General features: G+C 36.6%; 2 protein-coding genes and 1 long non-coding RNA gene across 3 annotated transcripts in view; 1 reads left to right on the top strand and 2 right to left on the bottom strand.

Annotated features, from left to right (window-relative positions):
• LOC125271359 (complement C3-like) overlaps positions 1-20,502 on the top strand; it is a 731,185-nt gene that overhangs the window by 419,914 nt on the left and 290,769 nt on the right. The window lies entirely within an intron of this gene.
• LOC125271388 (complement C3-like) overlaps positions 1-20,502 on the bottom strand; it is a 44,662-nt gene that overhangs the window by 10,535 nt on the left and 13,625 nt on the right. The window contains exons 17-26 of the mRNA XM_048195470.1: positions 19,713-19,812; positions 14,622-14,710; positions 14,378-14,517; positions 13,952-14,164; positions 13,768-13,828; positions 8,755-8,838; positions 7,977-8,180; positions 6,877-6,952; positions 6,598-6,736; positions 6,041-6,136 (exon numbers count right to left, since the gene is read on the bottom strand). Coding sequence (XP_048051427.1) covers positions 6,041-6,136; positions 6,598-6,736; positions 6,877-6,952; positions 7,977-8,180; positions 8,755-8,838; positions 13,768-13,828; positions 13,952-14,164; positions 14,378-14,517; positions 14,622-14,710; positions 19,713-19,812 — 1,202 coding nt within the window. The remainder of the gene's footprint in view (positions 1-6,040; positions 6,137-6,597; positions 6,737-6,876; positions 6,953-7,976; positions 8,181-8,754; positions 8,839-13,767; positions 13,829-13,951; positions 14,165-14,377; positions 14,518-14,621; positions 14,711-19,712; positions 19,813-20,502) is intronic.
• On the bottom strand, positions 16,645-17,809 carry LOC125271397. The gene is made up of 2 exons (XR_007185590.1): positions 17,317-17,809; positions 16,645-17,231 (listed from the first exon to the last, which is right to left on the bottom strand). It is a non-coding gene; the product is annotated as an uncharacterized LOC125271397 (long non-coding RNA).

Raw genomic sequence — 20,502 nt, 5'->3', positions numbered from 1 at the left:
TATCTATGCAACGTAGTTCAAATTTCCCCCTTTGGAAAGTGTCCTGACTGTAATCCAGAGATATCTTAACCATGCACCACAGCTCAAATTTCCCCATGGTTTGTCCCCTTATCCAAATTTACCTAATCACAAATGCTTTCTTCCTAATTCTCCCAGCTCTTTCAACCAGACAGCAATATTTAAACTGCATTAAAAGTCATTAATAACAAGATGATGCATAAATGATATAAAATACATTAAAAATGAAATAAAAACAGGAAAATGAATTAAAATAATAAAAACATAATACATATAAAATAAAATGCAAACAGTTCGGACATAGCACAGTGCTCAATCAGCAAATGCATAGATAAAAAGATGTGTTTGAGTCTGGATTTGAATGTGGCTACTGTTGGAGCACACCTGATCTCTTCTGGAAGCTGGTTCCAGCTGCGGCTGGCGTAAAAGCTAAAAGCAGACTCTCCTTGCTTTGAGTGAACCCTTGGTATTTCTAAATGACTTGATCCTGATGATCTGAGTGATCTGTTAGGTTTATATTCTATGAGCATATCTGCAATGTATTGGGGTCCTAGGCCATTGAGTGATTTATAAACGAGTAACAGTACTTTAAAATCAATTCTAAATGCAACTGGAAGCCAGTGCAAGGACCTGAGGACTGGTGTGATGTGTTCATGTTTTCTGGTTCTGCTCAGAATCCTGGCAGCAGCATTTTGTACGAGCTGCAGCTGTCTTATGGTCTTTTTGGGAAGACCAGTGAGGAGCCCATTACAATAATCCACCCTGCTGGTGATGAAAGCATGAACAAGTTTCTCTAAGTCTTGACTGGAGACAAAGCATCTAATTCTTGCAATATTTTTGAGATGATAATATGCTGATTTAGTTATTGTCTTTACATGGCTACTGAAACTCAGGTCTGACTCCAAAATCACACCAAGATTCCTGACTTGATTTTTAGTTGTTTGACCCCTAGAGTGAAGGTACATGTTCACTTTGAGAACTTCATCTTTGTTTCCAAACACAATGACTTCAGTTTTTGTCTTTGTTTAACTGAAGGAAGTTTAGGCACATCCAATTTTTAATTTCATCAATGCATTGGCACAGGTTACAATTCTTTAGATTAACTTTGTCATAAGGGTCCATAAATTATATAGTTGAATGTTAGAAAAAAGGTTTTAGACTAATGAAGTCATACATATACATTTTATATTTTATTACCACTTTTTTTTAAGAGTTAAACTGTGTCAGAAAAAAAAATCTTAATTATGTCAGATAACACTTCAGCAAAACATGGTCAGGTCAAAGTGTCTGAATAATTTTTGGTCACAAATTTTTATCAGTTTTACTGGTAGTCCACTGTATGAAGAATTTTTGGGTATAATATGTCACAGTTTACTTTACTTTGCTATCCTCACTTACATAAATGCACTATAGTGTCCGGCACCCACTAGAAAAAAAAATATATCAAAAATTATATCTAGTGTCTGAATAATTTTTGGTTTGACTGAACACTGCGTTCCAAATTATTATGCAATTGACATATCAGTAAGATTTCAGTACAATAAACATTCAGATTTGGGTTTTTTCTAAGAAAATGTTTGTTTGTTTATTTATCCATGTCTTTTTAGATAACTGGTATCAATCTCAGACAAAATAATTTGCCAGGTCTATGGAAACCCTACTTAGAGGTTGTTCCACATTATTAAGCAAGTCACAGTTCTCATGCAATATGGGGAGGAAGAAAGATCTTTTTGAAGATAAAAAGCATGAAATGGTGCAATGTTGTGCAAAAGGCATGAAAACAACTAATATTGTGTGAAACTGAATGGAGATTATCGAATTATCATAAGATTTGTGAGTGATTTAGAGCATAGCAGAACTCGGTCAGATAAAGGCTTATTGAGGAAAGTTCCTGTCAAAAAAATTTATTGTATTAAAAGGGTAGCTATAAAAAAGCCAGTGTTGAGCAGCAAACAGGTATTTGAAGCTGCTGGTGTCTCTGGAGTCTCAAGAAGCTCTCCATGCAGGCAGGTAGTTGTGCGTAAAGATGCATTTCAGCCACCATTAACCAAACCTCACAAAGAGAAACATTTACAGTGGGTTTAGAAATACATTTTCAAACAGTTTTATTGCTGTGGTGTTTTTTTGCCGCATGGGATAGTGCATAATGCATTGTATTTCAGAAGGCACTATCCTCCTTTGTATATCATAGCTGAAAATGGCCAGTTATGAACTCTACATATCTTGCAAAAGTCATTTTAATACCCTCTATCTCACTTCCCAGTATTCCAGTCCAAATCTTCACCCACCAGCTCCTTGCTGACGTCGCAGTCTTGTTGGAACGTGGTGGCCATTCACCAACCATCCAGAAATCCATACATTTAGACCATCCATTGTAATACGGCATTAGTCAGTGAATAAAACTATTTAAAAATGAGTCTTCATGCATTTCTAAACCCACTGTAAATGTTTCTCTTTGTGAGCTTTGGTTTGGAGTGGCTAAAATGCATCTTTACGCACAACTGCCAGCCTGCATGGAGAGCTTCTTGAGACTCCAGAGGCAACAGCAGCTTCAAATACCTGTTTGCTGCTCAACACTGGCTTTTTTATAGCTGCCCTTTTAATACATTTAATTTTTTTGACAGGAACTTTCATTAATAAGCCTTTATCTGACCGAGTTCTGCTGTGCTCTAAATCACTCACAAATCATATGATAATTCGATAATCTCCATTCAGTTTCACACAATATTAGTTGTTTTCATGCCTTTTGCACAATATTGCACCATTTCATGCTTTTCATCTTCAGAAAGATCTTTCTTCCTCCCCATATTGCATGAGAACTGTGACTTGCTTAATAATGTGGAACATGTGATATATCTGTATATCCCCAGCTAACAGAATTTTGTTATATGAACGTTCTTTAAATATTCAGTGTTGGTTCTGGGAACGTTAAAATTATCCAGTTTTCTTGACATTACAGGAACATTTTTATAATGTTCCTAAAACGTTCTTTCAACTTAATTTTGATCTAAAATTCAACATTCTAGGAACGTTGATTTGTAACATTCCAAGAACATGAAAATGTTTCCTTAACGTTAGTAGAATGTTATTTAAAGGTTAGTATGACATTCCTGAAATAACTGCATTAATGAAGTTATTTGTCTGTTATTGAAACAGACATGTTGATCTGCTTTATCAATGCAGAAATGTTTTCTGAAGACATGCTATTGCTGATAAAGGAGCAACTCTATAATAATCAGGGCTCAAGAGCTCAACTAAAGCAACCACCAACCTCCATGATGGTGACCTCAAACGAAACATCTCAACTTCTGTTAATTCTCAATAAGAACTTCTGTAGACGTGTGACAGAAATAAAGTCAGTCTGGTTAGTAATAAGTGAAGCTGGTAATGCTGTTTGTGGAGTTGTTTAATCAGATCTTCAGAGATTTAATGTATTTTATCTTCAGTTCATCTAAGGCTGTGACTGAAGAAAGTTGTAGTTTGTGTTCTTATTTCTCTTTCTTTCAGTGTTTGTTCACAGCAGGTGTTTGAATGATTGAAAGAATGTTTCAGGAACATTATACTAACCTTTAAATAACATTCTACTAACGTTAAGGAAACTGGACATTTTCATGTTCTTGGGATGTTACAAATCAACGTTCCTAGAATGTTAAATTTTAGATCAAAATTAAGTTGAAAAAATGTTTTAGGAACATTATACCTTATAAAAACGTTCCTGTAACGTCAAGAAAACTGGACATTTTTTACGTTCCCAGAACCAATAGAGAATATTTAGAGAACGTTCAAAATTCTGTTAGGTGGGTCAGCGGCCTCGGCCGTAGGTAATCGCAGCATGCTGATATACAGCCATATTGCACGGCTACTTGTGTCATATTGCATTTCTACAACAGTTCAATGGTATAAATGTGTAAATAACAATGGATTGTCTTTAAAAACCTAAGAGGAACTACTTCCTTCCACTACAGATTCAAATCTCAAGTTGACAGTTTTACAGTTGAGACAAAGCCATCATTACTAATTCTAAAACATCACTTTAGAACTAGTAACGAAGGAACGTTGAGTCGTTTCAGTGAAACTCATTGTACTGCCAGTTATTACAGTATTATGAGAGAGAGATCGCCTGAGCAAGTGTATTACCTGCTAGCTGATATTCTTCAGGTCAATATTATATTTATAATCAAAAAATCAGTTTGAATGTCCGCGGAGGAAAGCGATCTTTGACTTTGTCCTTTTAACATCAGGCTGTCATCATTCCCATGACAGCGCTAGCAAAGAGCTTAGAACCCAAGAGATGATACTTTGTTTGATACTTTTTGGTTAACAGCCACTAGATTGCGCTCCGGTAGCGCGGCCGCCATTATGGGGTGAAAATACTAACTGGACCATAGAATCCTTCACATCTTACGCACCCAAAATCGGCGAATTTCAATAGAACAGCTTTTAAATTAAGTCACCAGTAAATTGTATGGCTCCTACAGTAAATGTTGTATTGTCTTATATATGTTTTATTTTACCAGTTGTGGAATCCAAACATTCAACCATCTGAGGTAATGTAGTTAGCCTACTTTATTGAGTATTTCCATTTTATGCAACTTTAAACATTTATTAATAGTAAATTAAAAATTAATAAATTTAAGATCATCATGTTTGCAGCGAACAATATATTTCAGTCCTAGTGAAGTAGTAATAATAATATATCACTAGGTCTGAATTGAAATATATAGGGCCTATTGTACGTTTTAATGGATCACGCTACAAACATAATGATCTTATAATACATGATGCATTGCTGTGTCCGTTATCCCATAATTCTCACTTTTGGACACTTTTGCTTTAACGGACATTAGACAAAACTGCAAAATCAAGCTGTTATATTCATATATTTATTGTCCAACATTCCCAATTTTTCTGATGCATGTCCTTAATTTAATTTCATATGTTGGTAATAATTCAGTGTTTATAATGCTAATACTTGAACTTGAATTTTAACCCAAACTGACTGGGTTTCTAGAGAGCAAAGGTTTTGTGAAAAGAAAAAAAAAAAGGAAGATTTAAACACAAAGTGTTTAAAATAAAATGTTAAAAGGATTTGATGATCACTAGTGATAGTATTTTATTCTGTGTTGTCATCATTCAGGTTGGATTTTATCTATTATGTACATATTTTTTTTTTTTTAACAAAGCAGCTGATATTGCCATAGAAACTAGTGGGATGCCGACTCGCTTTCACCCTAAAATGGCAGAAACGTAGGGCTGCTGCTGGGCGCCGGTGTTGCAATGGAACGTTCTATTAAGTAAGCATGATATTTATATAAAATATTATTTACTGAACAATAATATTTAAATAAACAACAATAGCCATTATAACAGTATAAGAAGTAAAATAGGGAATAAACACAAACAACAGTTCAGTCAAACGTACAAAAGCAGCGCTCTAATTAGTACAGGATTTAATTTCAATGTATATATAAAGTTATGAAAATTAATATAGCCATTAAGCCAAATATATTAGCTCTTGAACAAGTAATAGATTAATAAGATCAAAAATTGCCCTTTTGATATACCCAAAATGAATATCTCATGTTTAGACACTAGAGCTAGTGGAAAATTCCAGAAGGACTGACTGAGATGAAGCTGTTCTCGGTGGGTACATGAGCACTGAACAGTTGCTGACGATCTGGAGCTCGCATCTCTGAAAGTGTCTAAACAAATTTTCAAATAGAATATTGCATGCCTGGAAAGACCTCTCAGCCAATCAGATTCGAGAACCACTGTAATACCAGTATACTGATAATACTATAATATCTTGCTGCATGTGTCATTTTCGTTTTTTTTTTTTTTTTTTTTTTTGTTGTTTTTTTACATTTTATGACTACAAATGATCCAAAAAGACATTTTAAAGCAGTTAATAAAAAAAATAAAAAAAATTGTCGGGAGAAGATCCCCAGAATGCTACAATTACTGTGTCTGCTCTATTTTAAAATCCTCGAGCCGCCACTGGAGGGGAAACAAATTCACTTACACCAACTGCTCCAGCACAGATCCATCTGCCCTCTTGCATGGCAATCACAACAAAAGCCGTCAGAGAGGCATCAGCATCTTTGCCCTGTACGTCACCCTGGAATAAAGCACAAAGAAACAGACTACAAAAACAATCAGATCATGTGCGTTTTAATCATTTAATAATAATTTGCACATTTATGTACAATAATGAACGTTGCTGGTCTCACAAAATCTTGGTGTGAATTTTGCTTCTAGGAGTACCAGAAATGTTGAAAAATCACATCCCCTTATGAAAAATCTTTAATAAAAACAAAAAAGAAAGAAAAAAAATGGATGTCTAATATTTTTTATTCTGCTGTCTAAAGTTTTTCTCTGAGTTTAAAACTAAAAATATATTTAGGATGCTGGTTAAACTGCTATAATATAACATTTTATCATGGCTGTGAAGTGTTACTTTAGTTGACTATAGTTATTATTTTATGCATAACTACTAGCAACCACAGAGAAATAAATCTCTGGATCATCTGCTCTGTGCATCATTATTTTCTGAACACAAACAGGCCACATTCAACTTACAGCTGAATCCTCTTTAAAGGAGCCGTCTGCCAGTTGTTTGTTGATAATCAGCCACTTGAGGGCGCTGCAGATCATATTCTCCTCTATAAGTATGTATTCACTGGCCATGGTGAAGACTTTAGCCACATATGCGGTCAGCCTTTAACAGACAAACAGAAGGATATCAAATAAATAAGTTATACATATTTGTTCTATTAAAAACAATACTAAATGAAATATGTAAGACAAGAAAAATCAGGCATGAAACAAAACAAACACAAAAAAAAGACTTCAGCCTACCACGTGCTGCTCGGCCTCTGTATAAAGGCAGCATAGGATCCATCTGGTTTACGGAAGCTCAGCTGCCGCTGATAACCTTAATATAAAAAATAAAAAAAAGATAAATAAAGAATATTTTTGTTTATTACCTATATTTTCTACTTTTGATCAAATGTTTTCAGGGGACCCTTACAGAACAAATATATATATGGGAATATACTGCAAAATATAATGCAATATATTACATAATACATATATGGGAAACAAGTGCTCAATATACACTGCAATATATGCATTGGCCATGTATGGCTATATATTGATACATGTAAATATTTAGAAAAAGACAAAAATAGCATTGCATGTAATATTCATAAAGTGTTATCCTTTACTCTGTAAACATATGTTGCACATACATTTTCCCATATGAATCAATGTAAATGTATTGTACACATACAGATTCACAGAATAAGTGACAGCAGATTTCTAGTTCCCAGCATGCTTTGCTTCTGTTAAAGGAGAGTAAATGTTAAATTAATTGTGGAATTTAAAAGGTTGTCTGGTATGTGTGAGTTTTTGGGGTCACCATTGTGACCATTGTGTGTAGTAGAGCCTGTGGGTAGGTTGACAATTGGCCATTAAGACTATAATTACTTTATTAAAAAAATAATGTCACAATGATAGTCTCCTTGTGAAGCACTTTAGTACATGCAGGTGTGCTTTTGTTAGCTAGCTTAAAAATATGAAACATTTATAATGTTATTAATTGTAAAATATAAGAAATATATGACATATTATAGATTTCTCTCTCTTTCTCTCTATATATTTATGCTTATACTGCATGATCTATATTATGAAGTGTATTCCTGAATATAAAATACATACATTATGATATATTACTAAATATATGAAAAGCAGCAATTCATAAGGAATTATTATAAGGTATTATTCAATATATTGTAATATATTTACACAATATATTATTCTGTATATTTTAAAATATACTGTTATATCATTTAATAAGTCGATCATTCATATATAGGGAAATATATTTTCTTTCTGTAAGGAGAGCTTGAGAGTGCTTTTTGATTTTATTTCAGATTCGTTATATCTGTCCTGCTGACCTGTTTTGATATGGTTAACAGCATCATTACGGCGCTCCATGCCAACAGCATCCCACTGATTGGTGTTGTCCAGATAATGAGTGACAATGACAGGTAGAGTCATACTGATCATGTTCTCCTCTCCACTAACACTGGGATGGACAATAAGACGACCCATGAAGACTCCACTGATGGCCTTCTCGACTGTCTGAGAGATCTCTTCACCTGGAGGAATAACAGAGGGAACGCAGGCTGGGAATTCAGTCTTTATTATCTTTGTTATGAAAGAATATTTTGTATGTAACATCCTCAACACTGTTTGGTTTTGTGTCTGGACAGTTTCAAATTCTTCAAACTGTGAATTACATTTTTGTATTATTATAGGTTAACAAAATATTTTCAGCTTCAGAGTGTTGGAATACTGTAATTCATGAGATATTTGTGTGCATTAAATCTGTCCAGAATGTAGTTTCACTGATAACAAAGCATCTTGGTTTCATTTACAACTGATTTTTACTCAAGTGCCTTTGTGTGAATGCCACTTAAACCACGCAGAAAATAAAAATAAAAACAAAAATAAACAGAAAATAAAAGCTTGAAAGAAATCCTTAGTGCATTTTAACTGAATGTAATTTCGATTTTTACAAACCAGCCCGAGCATTAAATACTGTGGTACAATCTTCATACAAGTACTACAAAAACTCCTGGAGGAGTAGGGACAGATGGATGTTTTCATCTCTCTTTAAGCAAACCTTAAAGAAATAATCACTATATATGCTTGAAACTGTATTTTTCTTACCAGTAATTGTGATGTAGGTGTTAGCAGGTGAGTCTGGAACCCGATCAGCTGGTATTTCAGCTTTAAAAACTATAGGCTTTTCCCCTGTTTCATTTGGGATGAAGAACAGGAAGATGATGGAAGAGTCATGAGTCATGTGATGATCAGATTTTGTACACTTTTGGTGATTAAGAGTAGGAGCAACAAGAAAAGAGTAGGAGCTCATCCTGATCTCTTGATTGACTGGCCTGGAACTATAATGATATTTTTTGGATATTAAGATTGATATTGCTATTTAACTGTTTTAATGTTGTTTTTTGCTTGCATACAGAGCATTGATCGATTGATGAGTAATTTGAGGTGGGAATTTCACAAAAAGTAGTATAAAAGTCTGAAGAGTGAAAGGCTTCCTCAGATACTGCCTGCATTAAAGGATTAGTCCACTTTCAAATTAAAATTTCCTGATAATTTACTCACCCCCGTCATCCAAGATGTTCATGTCCTTCTCTCTTTAGTCGAAAAGAAATTAAGGTTTTTGATGAAAACATTCCAGGATTTTTCTCCTTATAGTGGACTTCAATGGCCTCCAGACGGTTGAAGGTCAAAATTACAGTTTCAGTGCAGCTTCAGAGGCCTTTAAACGAAACCAGACGAAGAATAAGGGTCTTTGTGGTGAGCGGGGGGGGCGAGAGCTGTGAGGGAACGGCGCGAGGCCGGTGACGCGAGAGATAATGAGCTTCACCTGCGAGGTGCACCGGCCTTGAGTCTCTCACGGAGGAGCTCCAGAAGCATAAAAGGAGGAGCGACGACAGTGAAGGACGAGAGAGGACCAGGCCTGGATATTATTTGATGTTTTATTATGTTTGTGTGGCCGGCAGACGTCCGCGAGGGTCTGCCGGCATTACTTTCGTTTTGTTCTTTGTTTATTTTATATTAAAGATTGTTTGAACGTTCGCCGGTTCCCGCCTCCTTCTTCCCGTATCTACGAACTGTGTTACATTGGTGCCGAAACCCGGGAGGAAGGAGGGACATGCTGTCGGAGAGCCCTCGCTGCCAAGGGGGATCGCGGTGCTGCGGAGTTCGGGCAGCGCGGGAGTGAAGACCGCGAGAGGCTGCCCGAGGCGGTGGTGCCGGAGCCTAGTGACAGGTGGGATGGAGAGCTCGATGCCGTGCTCCTGGGATGAGGTGGGGTGGCTGCCGTCCAGGAGGGAGTGGAGGAGTCGCCGCCGCCCGCCGTGGGCCGGAGCCTGCTACCGTCCGCCATGAAGGGGAGGAGCAGGGGACGGCGGACTCGCTGCCGGCTGCCCTCAGCTGGAGGAACCATCGCCGGCTGCCAGGGGGTGGAGGAGGATCGGGCCGCCACCGAGCGTCCAGTACCATCGCATGGCACCGCGAGGAAGAGCCTCTCGGCTGGCTGAGGACCGAGCGGCAGTGTGTCCGGGAACCGGACCAAGAATTTTTTTCTCTCTCCTTTTCTCTCTTCCCTCTCTCGTTCTGTCACTCCCTGTGCTTCCGTCTCCTTTCTCTCGTCTCGTCTGTCCTTACCCCCAGGTGCTGCGGCCGCCGAGACAGGCCCCAGGGGGGGAGTAAGTGCTGTGTCGGGGGTACCCCCCGGCCTGCGAGGGGCGAGGGGGGTATGTGGCGAGACAGCAGAGGAGGGATGACAGTGAAGAACGAGAGAGAACCAGGCCTGGATATTATTTGATGTTTTATTATGTTTGTGTGGCCGGCAGACGTCCGCGAGGGTCTGCCGGCATTACTTTCGTTTTGTTCTTTGTTTATTTCATATTAAAGATTGTTTGAACGTTCGCTGGTTCCCGCCTCCTTCTTCCCGTATCTACGAACTGTGTTAAATTGGTGCCGAATGGTCAAATGGTCTGGCACCTTCTTATTTGTCAGACCTTTTAAACGTGAATTCATCAGTTAGATGCTTGCGATCCTCAGACAGTATTACTCTGTCATATCCAAGATCAAGACTGAAGCTGAGAGGTGACCGTGCATTTGCAGTGGCTGGTCCGAAGTTATGGAACAGTCTTCCTTTATCTGTAAGATCTGCTTCGTCCTTATATGATTTTAAATCAAAGTTACAGTCTCATCTTCTTAGTCTTGCATTTCATTCATTCTAACTCTTGTTTTATTTTTAAATTTAGCGATGTCTTTTACTACTTCTGTCTTTTATTTCTTTTTTCTCTGTACAGCACAGTGGTCAACTTTTGTTGTGTTTATTTGTGCTTTATAAATAAATGAAATGAAATTAATGAAATAACCATAAATGCTCATCTTGAACTAGCTCTCTTCTTCTTCTCTATTAAAATTACTGCCCTCCACAGGTCAAAGTTTGAACTAATTGTTATATACTTGCACTAGCATATTATATATGGCAATTTAGTTCAAACTTTGACCTGTGGAGGGCAGTAATACACTTCGCAGTGTCTACACTGCCGGAATTCTAATAGAGAAGAAGAAGAAAGCTAGTTCAAGATGAGCATTTACGGTTAAAACATATATAATTTTATAATTTATTTTTAGAAAATGAGAGATGGTTTCTCTATAAGACCCTTATTTCTCATCTGGGATCGCGTAGAATATTTTGAACCTGCACTGAAACTGTAATTTTGACCTTCAACTGTTTGGAGGCAAGGCAAGGCAATTTTATTTGTATAGCACATTTCATACACAATGGTAATTCAAAGTGCTTTACATAAAGCAGAAGAATAAAAATAGAACATAAGGAATAGAAATAACAGTAAAACAGAGAATTTTGCTATCTGGATGGAAGACCTAGGAGGCCATTGAAGTCCACTATAAGGAGAATAATCCTGGAATGTTTTCTTCAAAAACCTTCATTTCTTTTCAACTGAAGAGAGAAAGACATGAACAACTTGGATGATATGGGGGTGAGTAAATTATCAGGAAATTTTTATTTGAAAGTGAACTAATCCTTTAAGCGTGAAGGACACCTGACACTCTAACGAGGAGCGCTTAACAGCATCTCCAATATTGCTGATTAAAGAGTAGATTATTGAGCTTTTTAGCTTAAGATGATTTTAGGTTTTCATTTATAACAACAAAAATATTTTATTATTGTAAGATTATTTTAAATCTCCACTATTGTCCCTAGTCGTGCCTCATTGTCAGTTTGTCTTTTTCACTCATTGAATGCATAGGCCTATGGGAAAAGAGAAATCGGTGGTGTTTGTGACGTCACAGACTACCTTGTAACCAATCACAACAACGTGCCGGCAGGCTTTAGCATATCATTAACTATGACCACTCTCAAGCAGGAAAGTCTCGAGAGAAGCCAGATTATCCCGGTATATTTTCTGTTGATATGAAAAATTGTGTAGATTTATCAATATAGCGAGTCTGTTACGATGTTATGATGAACTATAAGTCTTTCTCCACTGACATTCTGAGTTGTTCAAAGCGTTTGTAAGGATACTGATTGTTAGAAGGCAGCTGTCTGACTCTGTCTGAGATGAAGAACAGGAACATGGTTTGTGAAACATTAGCAACACATTATTAGCTGTTTGATAACATAGTCAAGCAAAAGGCTAATCATAATAATTCATATTAATTAATGACAGAACCGTCGTAAGCACTGTGCCAAGTGTGCGAGCGTATAGGGGCTCACGCAAAGTAAAGTGGCAGCTGACTTGAAGTAGACTAAAGCCAATAAAGTTCATGTTTTTGTCCTTCGAAATATTTTAATACTATAAAACATAGCTAAAACAATATTGCTCTGAGCGTGTGTGTGTGACCGTGATTCATGTGCATATGTCAGTCAGTGTGGAATCACACACCAAGTTCTGAGAGAACTATTCAGTCCATTATAAATTCTGATTTTGACCTCCTCTGGAATGGATCAAACCAGAGATATTAGCCTACCGGATAAGTTCAAGTAAATACGCTGGAAATCCGCGCTCATTCAAGGATGTGCATTTATTTCATGTACAGAGAAGGCACAGGCGCCTGCAGGATTTTAATTTTTTTTTAGTCTGAAAACTCTTAAAAGCAACAAAATTGTCAAACATCAATTTAGCGCATGTTCACAGAGGAAAACAGCTGCTTGTTCTCTTGATACTTTCTGTTTTACTGAGAAATCGCTGCAGGTGACTCAGTGAGAGAGCAGTCCAAACGTTTTGCAAAGGCGTTTTACCAATTCATAATTTAAAACACAATTTAAGTGTCAGAAAATATTCAGTTCAGTTGCAGAGCTGTTAAACTGAATATACGAAGCAAGCAAGCTTTTTTCTTAAATATCCAACACAAACAAATTGCTCGTCAGTCGTCACTACAGCAACAGTAGACCCTCCGAGCTGCTGCAAGCGAGTGGGGGCGGGGCTAATTTGCATATTCCTTGATCCGTGCATATTAAATGAGGCAAGGGTGTAGAGTTACATTCAAGCAATTTTAAGGCATGAAGAAATTTTTTTCACTTGAATTTTTTTTAGAATGTGTCATTTTGGTGATCAAAGATTAGTTTTAAGGGGAAAAAATATTTACTACAGAGGGACTTTAAGCACATATTAATACCTTATTCTGCATGACCATATTCTATATCCCATAATCCTACCCAATACCTGAACTTAACTACTTTACTAACTATTAATAAGCAGTAAATTAGGAGTATAATGAGGGAAAAGTCATAGTTAATAGTTTATATGTCTTCCCTATACTAAAGTGTTACCAAAATATTTTATTGATTACAATACAATTGCCTTCCATGAGACACTTGTAATTACAAACTGAGCCTCAAAAACTCAAAACACAAGGAGTCTTCTACATCATTCCTGAAGGACTTCAACCTGCTGGCAGGTGAGTACTTGATGGACTAAGCTAGATTTGACTAACCTTACCCTACCTGAATAATCCTAGGGTTAAAGGTGTAAAAGGACACACTGACTAACAATAGTCATAGAAGTTTTTTTTTTTTCTTTTTTTTCATAATTGGCTGGAAGTACTATGTGTGTAATGCTATATAATGAAAGTATAACACAATAGCGTTCATTTGTGGTTCACAGTAAATCTCACCATTCTTAACAGGATTGAGCTCCACGTTTTGTCTATGTAATGAAACCAGCACACCTTCAGACTAAGAGAGAGAGAGAGAGAGAGCGAGAGATCATCTATTCAAATTATGACAAACATATATTGATTATTATATCAACAAATGACTAAATCAAATGAAAAGTGACAGATTTCACATCAGACGTACCACCACCTTCAGGCTCTTTCTCACTCCATCAATGTGGACAGAATCATATGCTGAAGCTTTCACCTCAATCATGTGATTTCCCAGTGTCATGGGAATAATCACATATGAAACCGCTATGCTGGAGTCTTTGTCAACGTTTACTATTGTTCTGTGTGTGCCTTTCTTACTGGCAAAACTGCAAACATCTTTTGTCTCCATAAACTCCACTCGCACCTGGAGAAAACAGGAGACCGAGACACAAATCACTTCAATATCTAGAGGAAACTTCCTCCAAAGTAAATCCATTTGAATTGAACATGAAATGTGTGATGACAGTATATTTCTGATATTTCTATGATTTACTTCAGCAGAAATAGTTACTATGATAAACAATGTTTTAATATACCATAAATAATGACTGTATTTTTAATACCAAATCTGATCTACCTTCTGCTTCTTTGGTGTATAGTTGTGAATAATGGCCTTGATTTCCAGTTGTTCACCACGCACAGCTGAATAAGGCATCTTGAGGTCAATGAAAAGGTGTTTAAATACGACAATCTCCTCAGGTTCTGCCACACAGATGCCTTTGAGGACAAACACAGACACACAGAAGGATTTAAAGCAGCAACTCCAGGATGATGATGATGTTTTTCAGACCATGTATCCTGGGTTTACAGCTTCATCTTACCAAGTGTTGGTGACAGACTGACAGCCAAGATCTGCCATGTAGTAATAGAGTCTTTCAGGTAGATCACTTTATCTGCGACTGGTGCTGGACTGGAATATGAGGACAATACAAGAAAAACTGTTGAAGTACTCATCTAATGGTTGTGTAGTGAACAGCAGACGTGATGGCACCAGAGCTTCACAACAGTCATTCTTTTGTCCCACTTTGATTAATACAAAAGAGTCTGATAGGACTCTCAATGACAACTAAACTATTGTAATCAGGAAAGATGACATCAACGGCCCATTGATCACAGGCTAATCTCATCACGAGTTGCCTTTGTTCACCTCCAAGTCCAAGGTGTAAATGACCATGGACTCCTAGGGCTGCCAAACCGGTTCTGGCTAGAGCACAGCAAGAACAAAGAAATGCTCTCAAAGAAAGACAATTACTACACATATTGGCTTTAAATCACCAAAAATGGACAGGAATACTGTAAGGAACATGTCCTATACATCCTTTTACCTATCCAGGAAACTGCACACACAGTGGAAACCACACCTGGAATAAAAGCTAATGCAACTGCACCCACTGAGACAGAAGTGTGATAACTCAACCAATTCACCTCAAGTTTGGACTCTATGAGTTCAGAACACTGCCACGAGGACTTTGAGAAAGGTTTGAAAAAGAAATAAAGCATATTCAAGGTCCTAAAGACACTGTCTTATTTAACTGTGTATTTTGGGATACACAACACAATACAACAAGTTCCACAGGATGGGAAGGTGATGTCCCAGCTAACAGAATTTTGTTATAAGAACATTCTCTAAATATTCAGTGTTGGTTCTGGGAACGTAAAAAACGTCCAGTTTTCTTGACGTTATAGGAACGTTTTTATAAGGTATAATGTTCCTCAAACATCCTCTCAAAACTTAATTTTGATCTAAAATTCAACATTGTAGGAACGTTGATTTGTAACATTCCAAGAACATGAAAATGTCCAGTTTCCTTAATGTCAGTACACAGCAAAATCTCCAGAGTTAAATCAACTCCGCTCAGAGTCCATTTGGTCCCTCTCTAAATAGTGTTAAAATAACACTGAAGCAGAGTTAAAGTTAATGAGATAATTGAGCAGTTAATTAAGTGATGATTGAACATTAATGATGAACACCTGCTGTTATAAAGCAGAATCACTGAAGAGAAACAAGAACTACAGCTGACTTCAGTCACAGCCTTCGATGAAATCAACTGAAGATAAAAAAAAAATAATTAAATCTCTGTAGATCTGATTAAACAACTCCACAAACAGCATTACCCGCTTCACATATTACTAACCAGATTGACTTTATTTTCAAACATCTACATAATTAAGAATTAACATAGGATTAATGGTCAAGATAAGAAAAGAAAAGGAAAAAAAAGACGCCGCCACCATGAAGAAGATTAGTGTTTGCTTAGGGCTCTTGACCCTTGACTTCCTATATCAGATTTTTCTCTGCAACAATATGCATGTTGTAATGTAGTGAGGTTAGTGCCTTACATTGAGCAGATGTTAGCTGCTTTTATATGATGGCAGAGACATTGTGAGATTCCTGTATGGCAACCAAAGCAGTACTCATATTTTGTCATTTATACTTTTTGGTTTTGCATTACTAGCCCTGTGAAACTACAGCATGAGAAGGAAAAGCATTGCAGTGAACAGATATAACAAATAAAAAAAAAAAAAAAAAAAAAAACACTTCACGCTGCAATGCATGATGGGTATCACCATAGGACAAAACTCCCATCATGCACTGCAGTATGAATAATTATTGTAACCACTGTTGAGGATTGTATGCTATATTTTCATGTATAAGCCTGAATGGTAATAGTTGCTCATTTTTAGCATTGAAGAGTTACGATGGCATTTGTTTAATGGAATTGTTTTAGTTTGTGTTGCAATTTTGTAACAGGCAAATCTCAGTCAAGAAACCGAAGAGAAAGATACCTCTTTGTGATATTTATTTTGTTGCCAGTTAACAAAAAGAAATAAATTGACACTGAATCATGTTCATATTTCAGTGATTTATTGTGTTCAACTCAATTAGTGGTTTGGAGTTTTTTTGTTTGTTTGTTGTGGTCTTAAACAGTATTAAATGAATAGTTTAACAAATAACAGGTGATCATTCAGTATCACTTTACTAACATCAAAAATAGTAATACTCAAAATTCACCACACGGGGTCACTATAACCATATAATATCTGTAACAGCGTATAATCTCCAAACTCGGATTCCACAAGAATATTAAAACGAAACTTTAGCAAACTAAAATAAAGTGTCAATTTTTACTAATTTCCTTAAATTACAAATGTTAGGGCACACATCTAGGGTGAAACAATATACTTTAGAGCTATACCAACACGGTAGTGGCACCCTACACAACCACAAAACCCACCGTCAGCATTTTCATCACATACATTGAAATACCAATATAGAAAAATCAAATATAACATGCTCATGATCTTATGCACATCATTCATACACATTATGCACATGAACATCACACTGAACACTTACCGAATTCTGTTTTACAGAGAACTCGTAACACCCCTCACGTGCAATTGCACGCAATCTTTGATCACCTCGAACCCTAACCGTAAAACACACCACATCATTAACAGGACGAAATGAAGGCTATTACATCAAATTAAATGATTATCATCACATTCACTCACACAAATCATGGATTTTCTCCAGGATGATAAAAGATTAGATTGGTCTCATGCACTACTCAGCCGTCTGTCTCAATATCGCGCACTTCGCGCGTCCTCATCAGCTGCCGCTCTCTTAAAGGGGAAGTACATCTTTTTTTGGTTTATTTTCTAATACCACCCTGTTACATTTATTTGAAATGGCTTTCAGTAAATTTCAAGCTGATCTGCTCCTTCAGTCTGTTGATTCAGCAATGCATAAGTGTTTCTTGTGAAACACTATTGCAATTGCTCAAACACAAAATGTTTTAAAGACATGAAAAGGTCAAGAGCCCAACTAAAGCAAGCCCTGACCACCATGATGGTGGCATAATTTTGACCAATAAAACACCAACATCTAAACCTCTGTTAATTCTCAATAAGAACTTATTTATATGTGTGACAGAAATAAAGTAAATCTGGTTAGTAATAAGTAAATCAGATCTTTTAATCAGATCTTGAGAGATTTAATGTCTTTTATCTTCAGTTGATTTCATCTAATGCTGTGGCTGAAGTCAGTTGTAGTTCTTGTGTTTCTCTTTTCTTCAGTGATTCTGCTTGTTAACAGCAGGTGTTCATCATTAATGTTCAATCATCACTTAATTAATTGCTTAATTATCTCATTAACTTTAACTCTGCTTTAGTGTTACTATAACACTATTTAGAGAGGGACCAAATGTTCTCTGACCAGAGTTGATTTAACTCTGGGGATTTTACTGTGTGGAATGTTATTTAAAGGTTAGTATGATGTTCCTGAAACATTCTACAATGTTTCAACGTTCCTACAATGTTTAATTTTAGATCAAAATTAAGTTGAAAGAATGTTTCAGGAACATCATACTAACCTTTAAATAACATTCCACTAACATTAAGGAAACTGAACATTTTCATGTTCTTGGAATGTTACAAATCAACGTTCCTACAATGTTGAATTTTAGATCAAAATTAAGTTGAAAGAACATTTGAGGAACGTTATACCTTATAAAAACATTCTTATAACGTCAAGAAAACTGGACGTTTTTTACATTCCCAGAACCAACACTGAATATTTAGAGAACGTTCTTATGACAAAATTCTGTTAGCTGGGGTGATGGGCGGACAGCTTGAATGCTTTGACCCAAACACATCACCACATCAGGAAAGGTGGGGATTAGTAATCCCCTCCCCAACAGGAAGGAATAAAACCTTCCCAAGTGAACAAGCCCTTGTTCTGAATTTCTGACCTGACGAGGAAAGAACAACAGTACGACCAAGGTGATACTCCAGCGAGTAAACCTTTCACCGCACTGATCTTCAAGCAGCCCAAGTGCTTCTGCAGAGGACTTTGACTCCCGACCTGCATAACTCAAGTACCTCCAACCTACAAGATACTATGGACCGACCACCATCTGACCTACAGTTCTCTGGACACAAAGACCTCCAGCACTCAGTGCAGCTCTGCAGCTGTTGGAAAGCAATCCAGTCTCCCACTGCACATGGAAGGATACCAGTGGACAACGTTTCCCATTCCCGCACTGATCATCCAACCAAGTGAACGTAAATATAAGATAACCGAACCTTTTCCAAAGGCCTTGGCATTAGGTTGTTGCTAAATGAGATTGCTATTTGTGTAGAGACTGTTTATCTAGGGTCAGCGTACACAGATAGATAAATTAGACACGTTATCTGTATTCATAGTAAATGCTTATTTACTATTTTTAATACCAGCATCCAGAAAGACCACAATTGACTCCCTCATAGACTGCTAATTACCCATTCATTGCTTCGTCCAATCCGCTGCTCATCTACTTGGCATTCAGTTTTCTTAACATCCATTTGTGTTGTAGTTTGTAGTTTCTGTTTGATTATTGATTCATTTTTCCTTAGTAGTTTAGTCATTTTCCTTTGTAGTATTTAGTGAGTGTGATATTTTACTCTTGTATATCTTTTTGTTAATAAATTCATTTTATTGCAAACTGTGTCATTCTTGTGTTGATAATCAGAGGCTCTACAAGCTCGCCCAAATCTCACTAAATCCTTCAGATTGGTCAGATGATAAACTTCCTCCAATTTATAAAATTCTAATTCAGTCAACAATCTTTCATGATTGTTCTTTATTGTCAAGGTGAGATTCCTGACTGGTGCCCTGAAATATTGGAAGGAATCAAAATATTAATATTTAAGACCATAAATAACTACATTTGTGGTGCCCTCATGTGAGGCTAATCCAAAATCACTACAGCTGTTTACCATCAGACTCACACACACACACACACACACACACACACACACAGCGTCACCAACAGCTCACGATGAATAAGATTGTCAATTATTTGTTAAGAGTCACTAGGGATGTGAACGAGGCTCAACTTACAGATTTTGTCTAAAAGTCTCCTACTCACCAATTTTCACACAGATCAATCTCGTCCCAAAGCCAACTCTCAGGGAACAGAGTACGTGACACAATCTCATCAGAGTCTGTATAATAGTCATCCTCATCATCTGTTGTAACAGATAAAAGAAAAAAAAAAAAAAAAAGTGACAATAGACTTAATAGAGCAAAAGGACAAAATAATCAAGTCAAGTAAAAATGTATTAGAGGTCCAAGTCCAGATGGTCCTAAAAACCTATTACCAATTTTTTATTTTCTGAGAGTTTATCGGGAGAAGAAAAACATTTGTGACAGAACACAAAAGCATTGATTTATTATTTTTCTTCCCCTCTCATATTTTTTTCCACCACCATATCCCTTTAGAGGCTCTGTAGACATCATACACTCTCAGAAATAAAAGTACAAAATTGTACCTTTAGGGGTACAATGGTACAAAGGTACAAATTTGTACCCTTGTGATTTGTACCTTAAGAGACCATTTTTGTACCTTTAGTGACAATTTTGTACCTTTATTTAACAGTACAAAAATTGACCCTACAAAATTGGCTTTGACAGCGTACAATTGTTGACTATAATGAGATATATATATATTTTACACAGTGAAGAAGTAACATTGAAGTGAAAAAGTAACACTGAAGCAGTGTTAAAGTTAATGAGATAATTGATTGATGATTGAGTGATGATTGACAATTAGTGGAGACACCTGATGTTAATAAGCAGAATCATTGAAGAAACAACAAGAGAAAAAGAGAGAGACACAACAACTACAACTGACTTCCAGCCATTAAACATTATTACAC

Source organism: Megalobrama amblycephala, linkage group LG7, assembly GCF_018812025.1.
Source record: "Megalobrama amblycephala isolate DHTTF-2021 linkage group LG7, ASM1881202v1, whole genome shotgun sequence".
Lineage (NCBI taxonomy): Eukaryota > Metazoa > Chordata > Actinopteri > Cypriniformes > Xenocyprididae > Megalobrama > Megalobrama amblycephala.
This window is presented reverse-complemented; position numbering and strand designations above follow the sequence as displayed.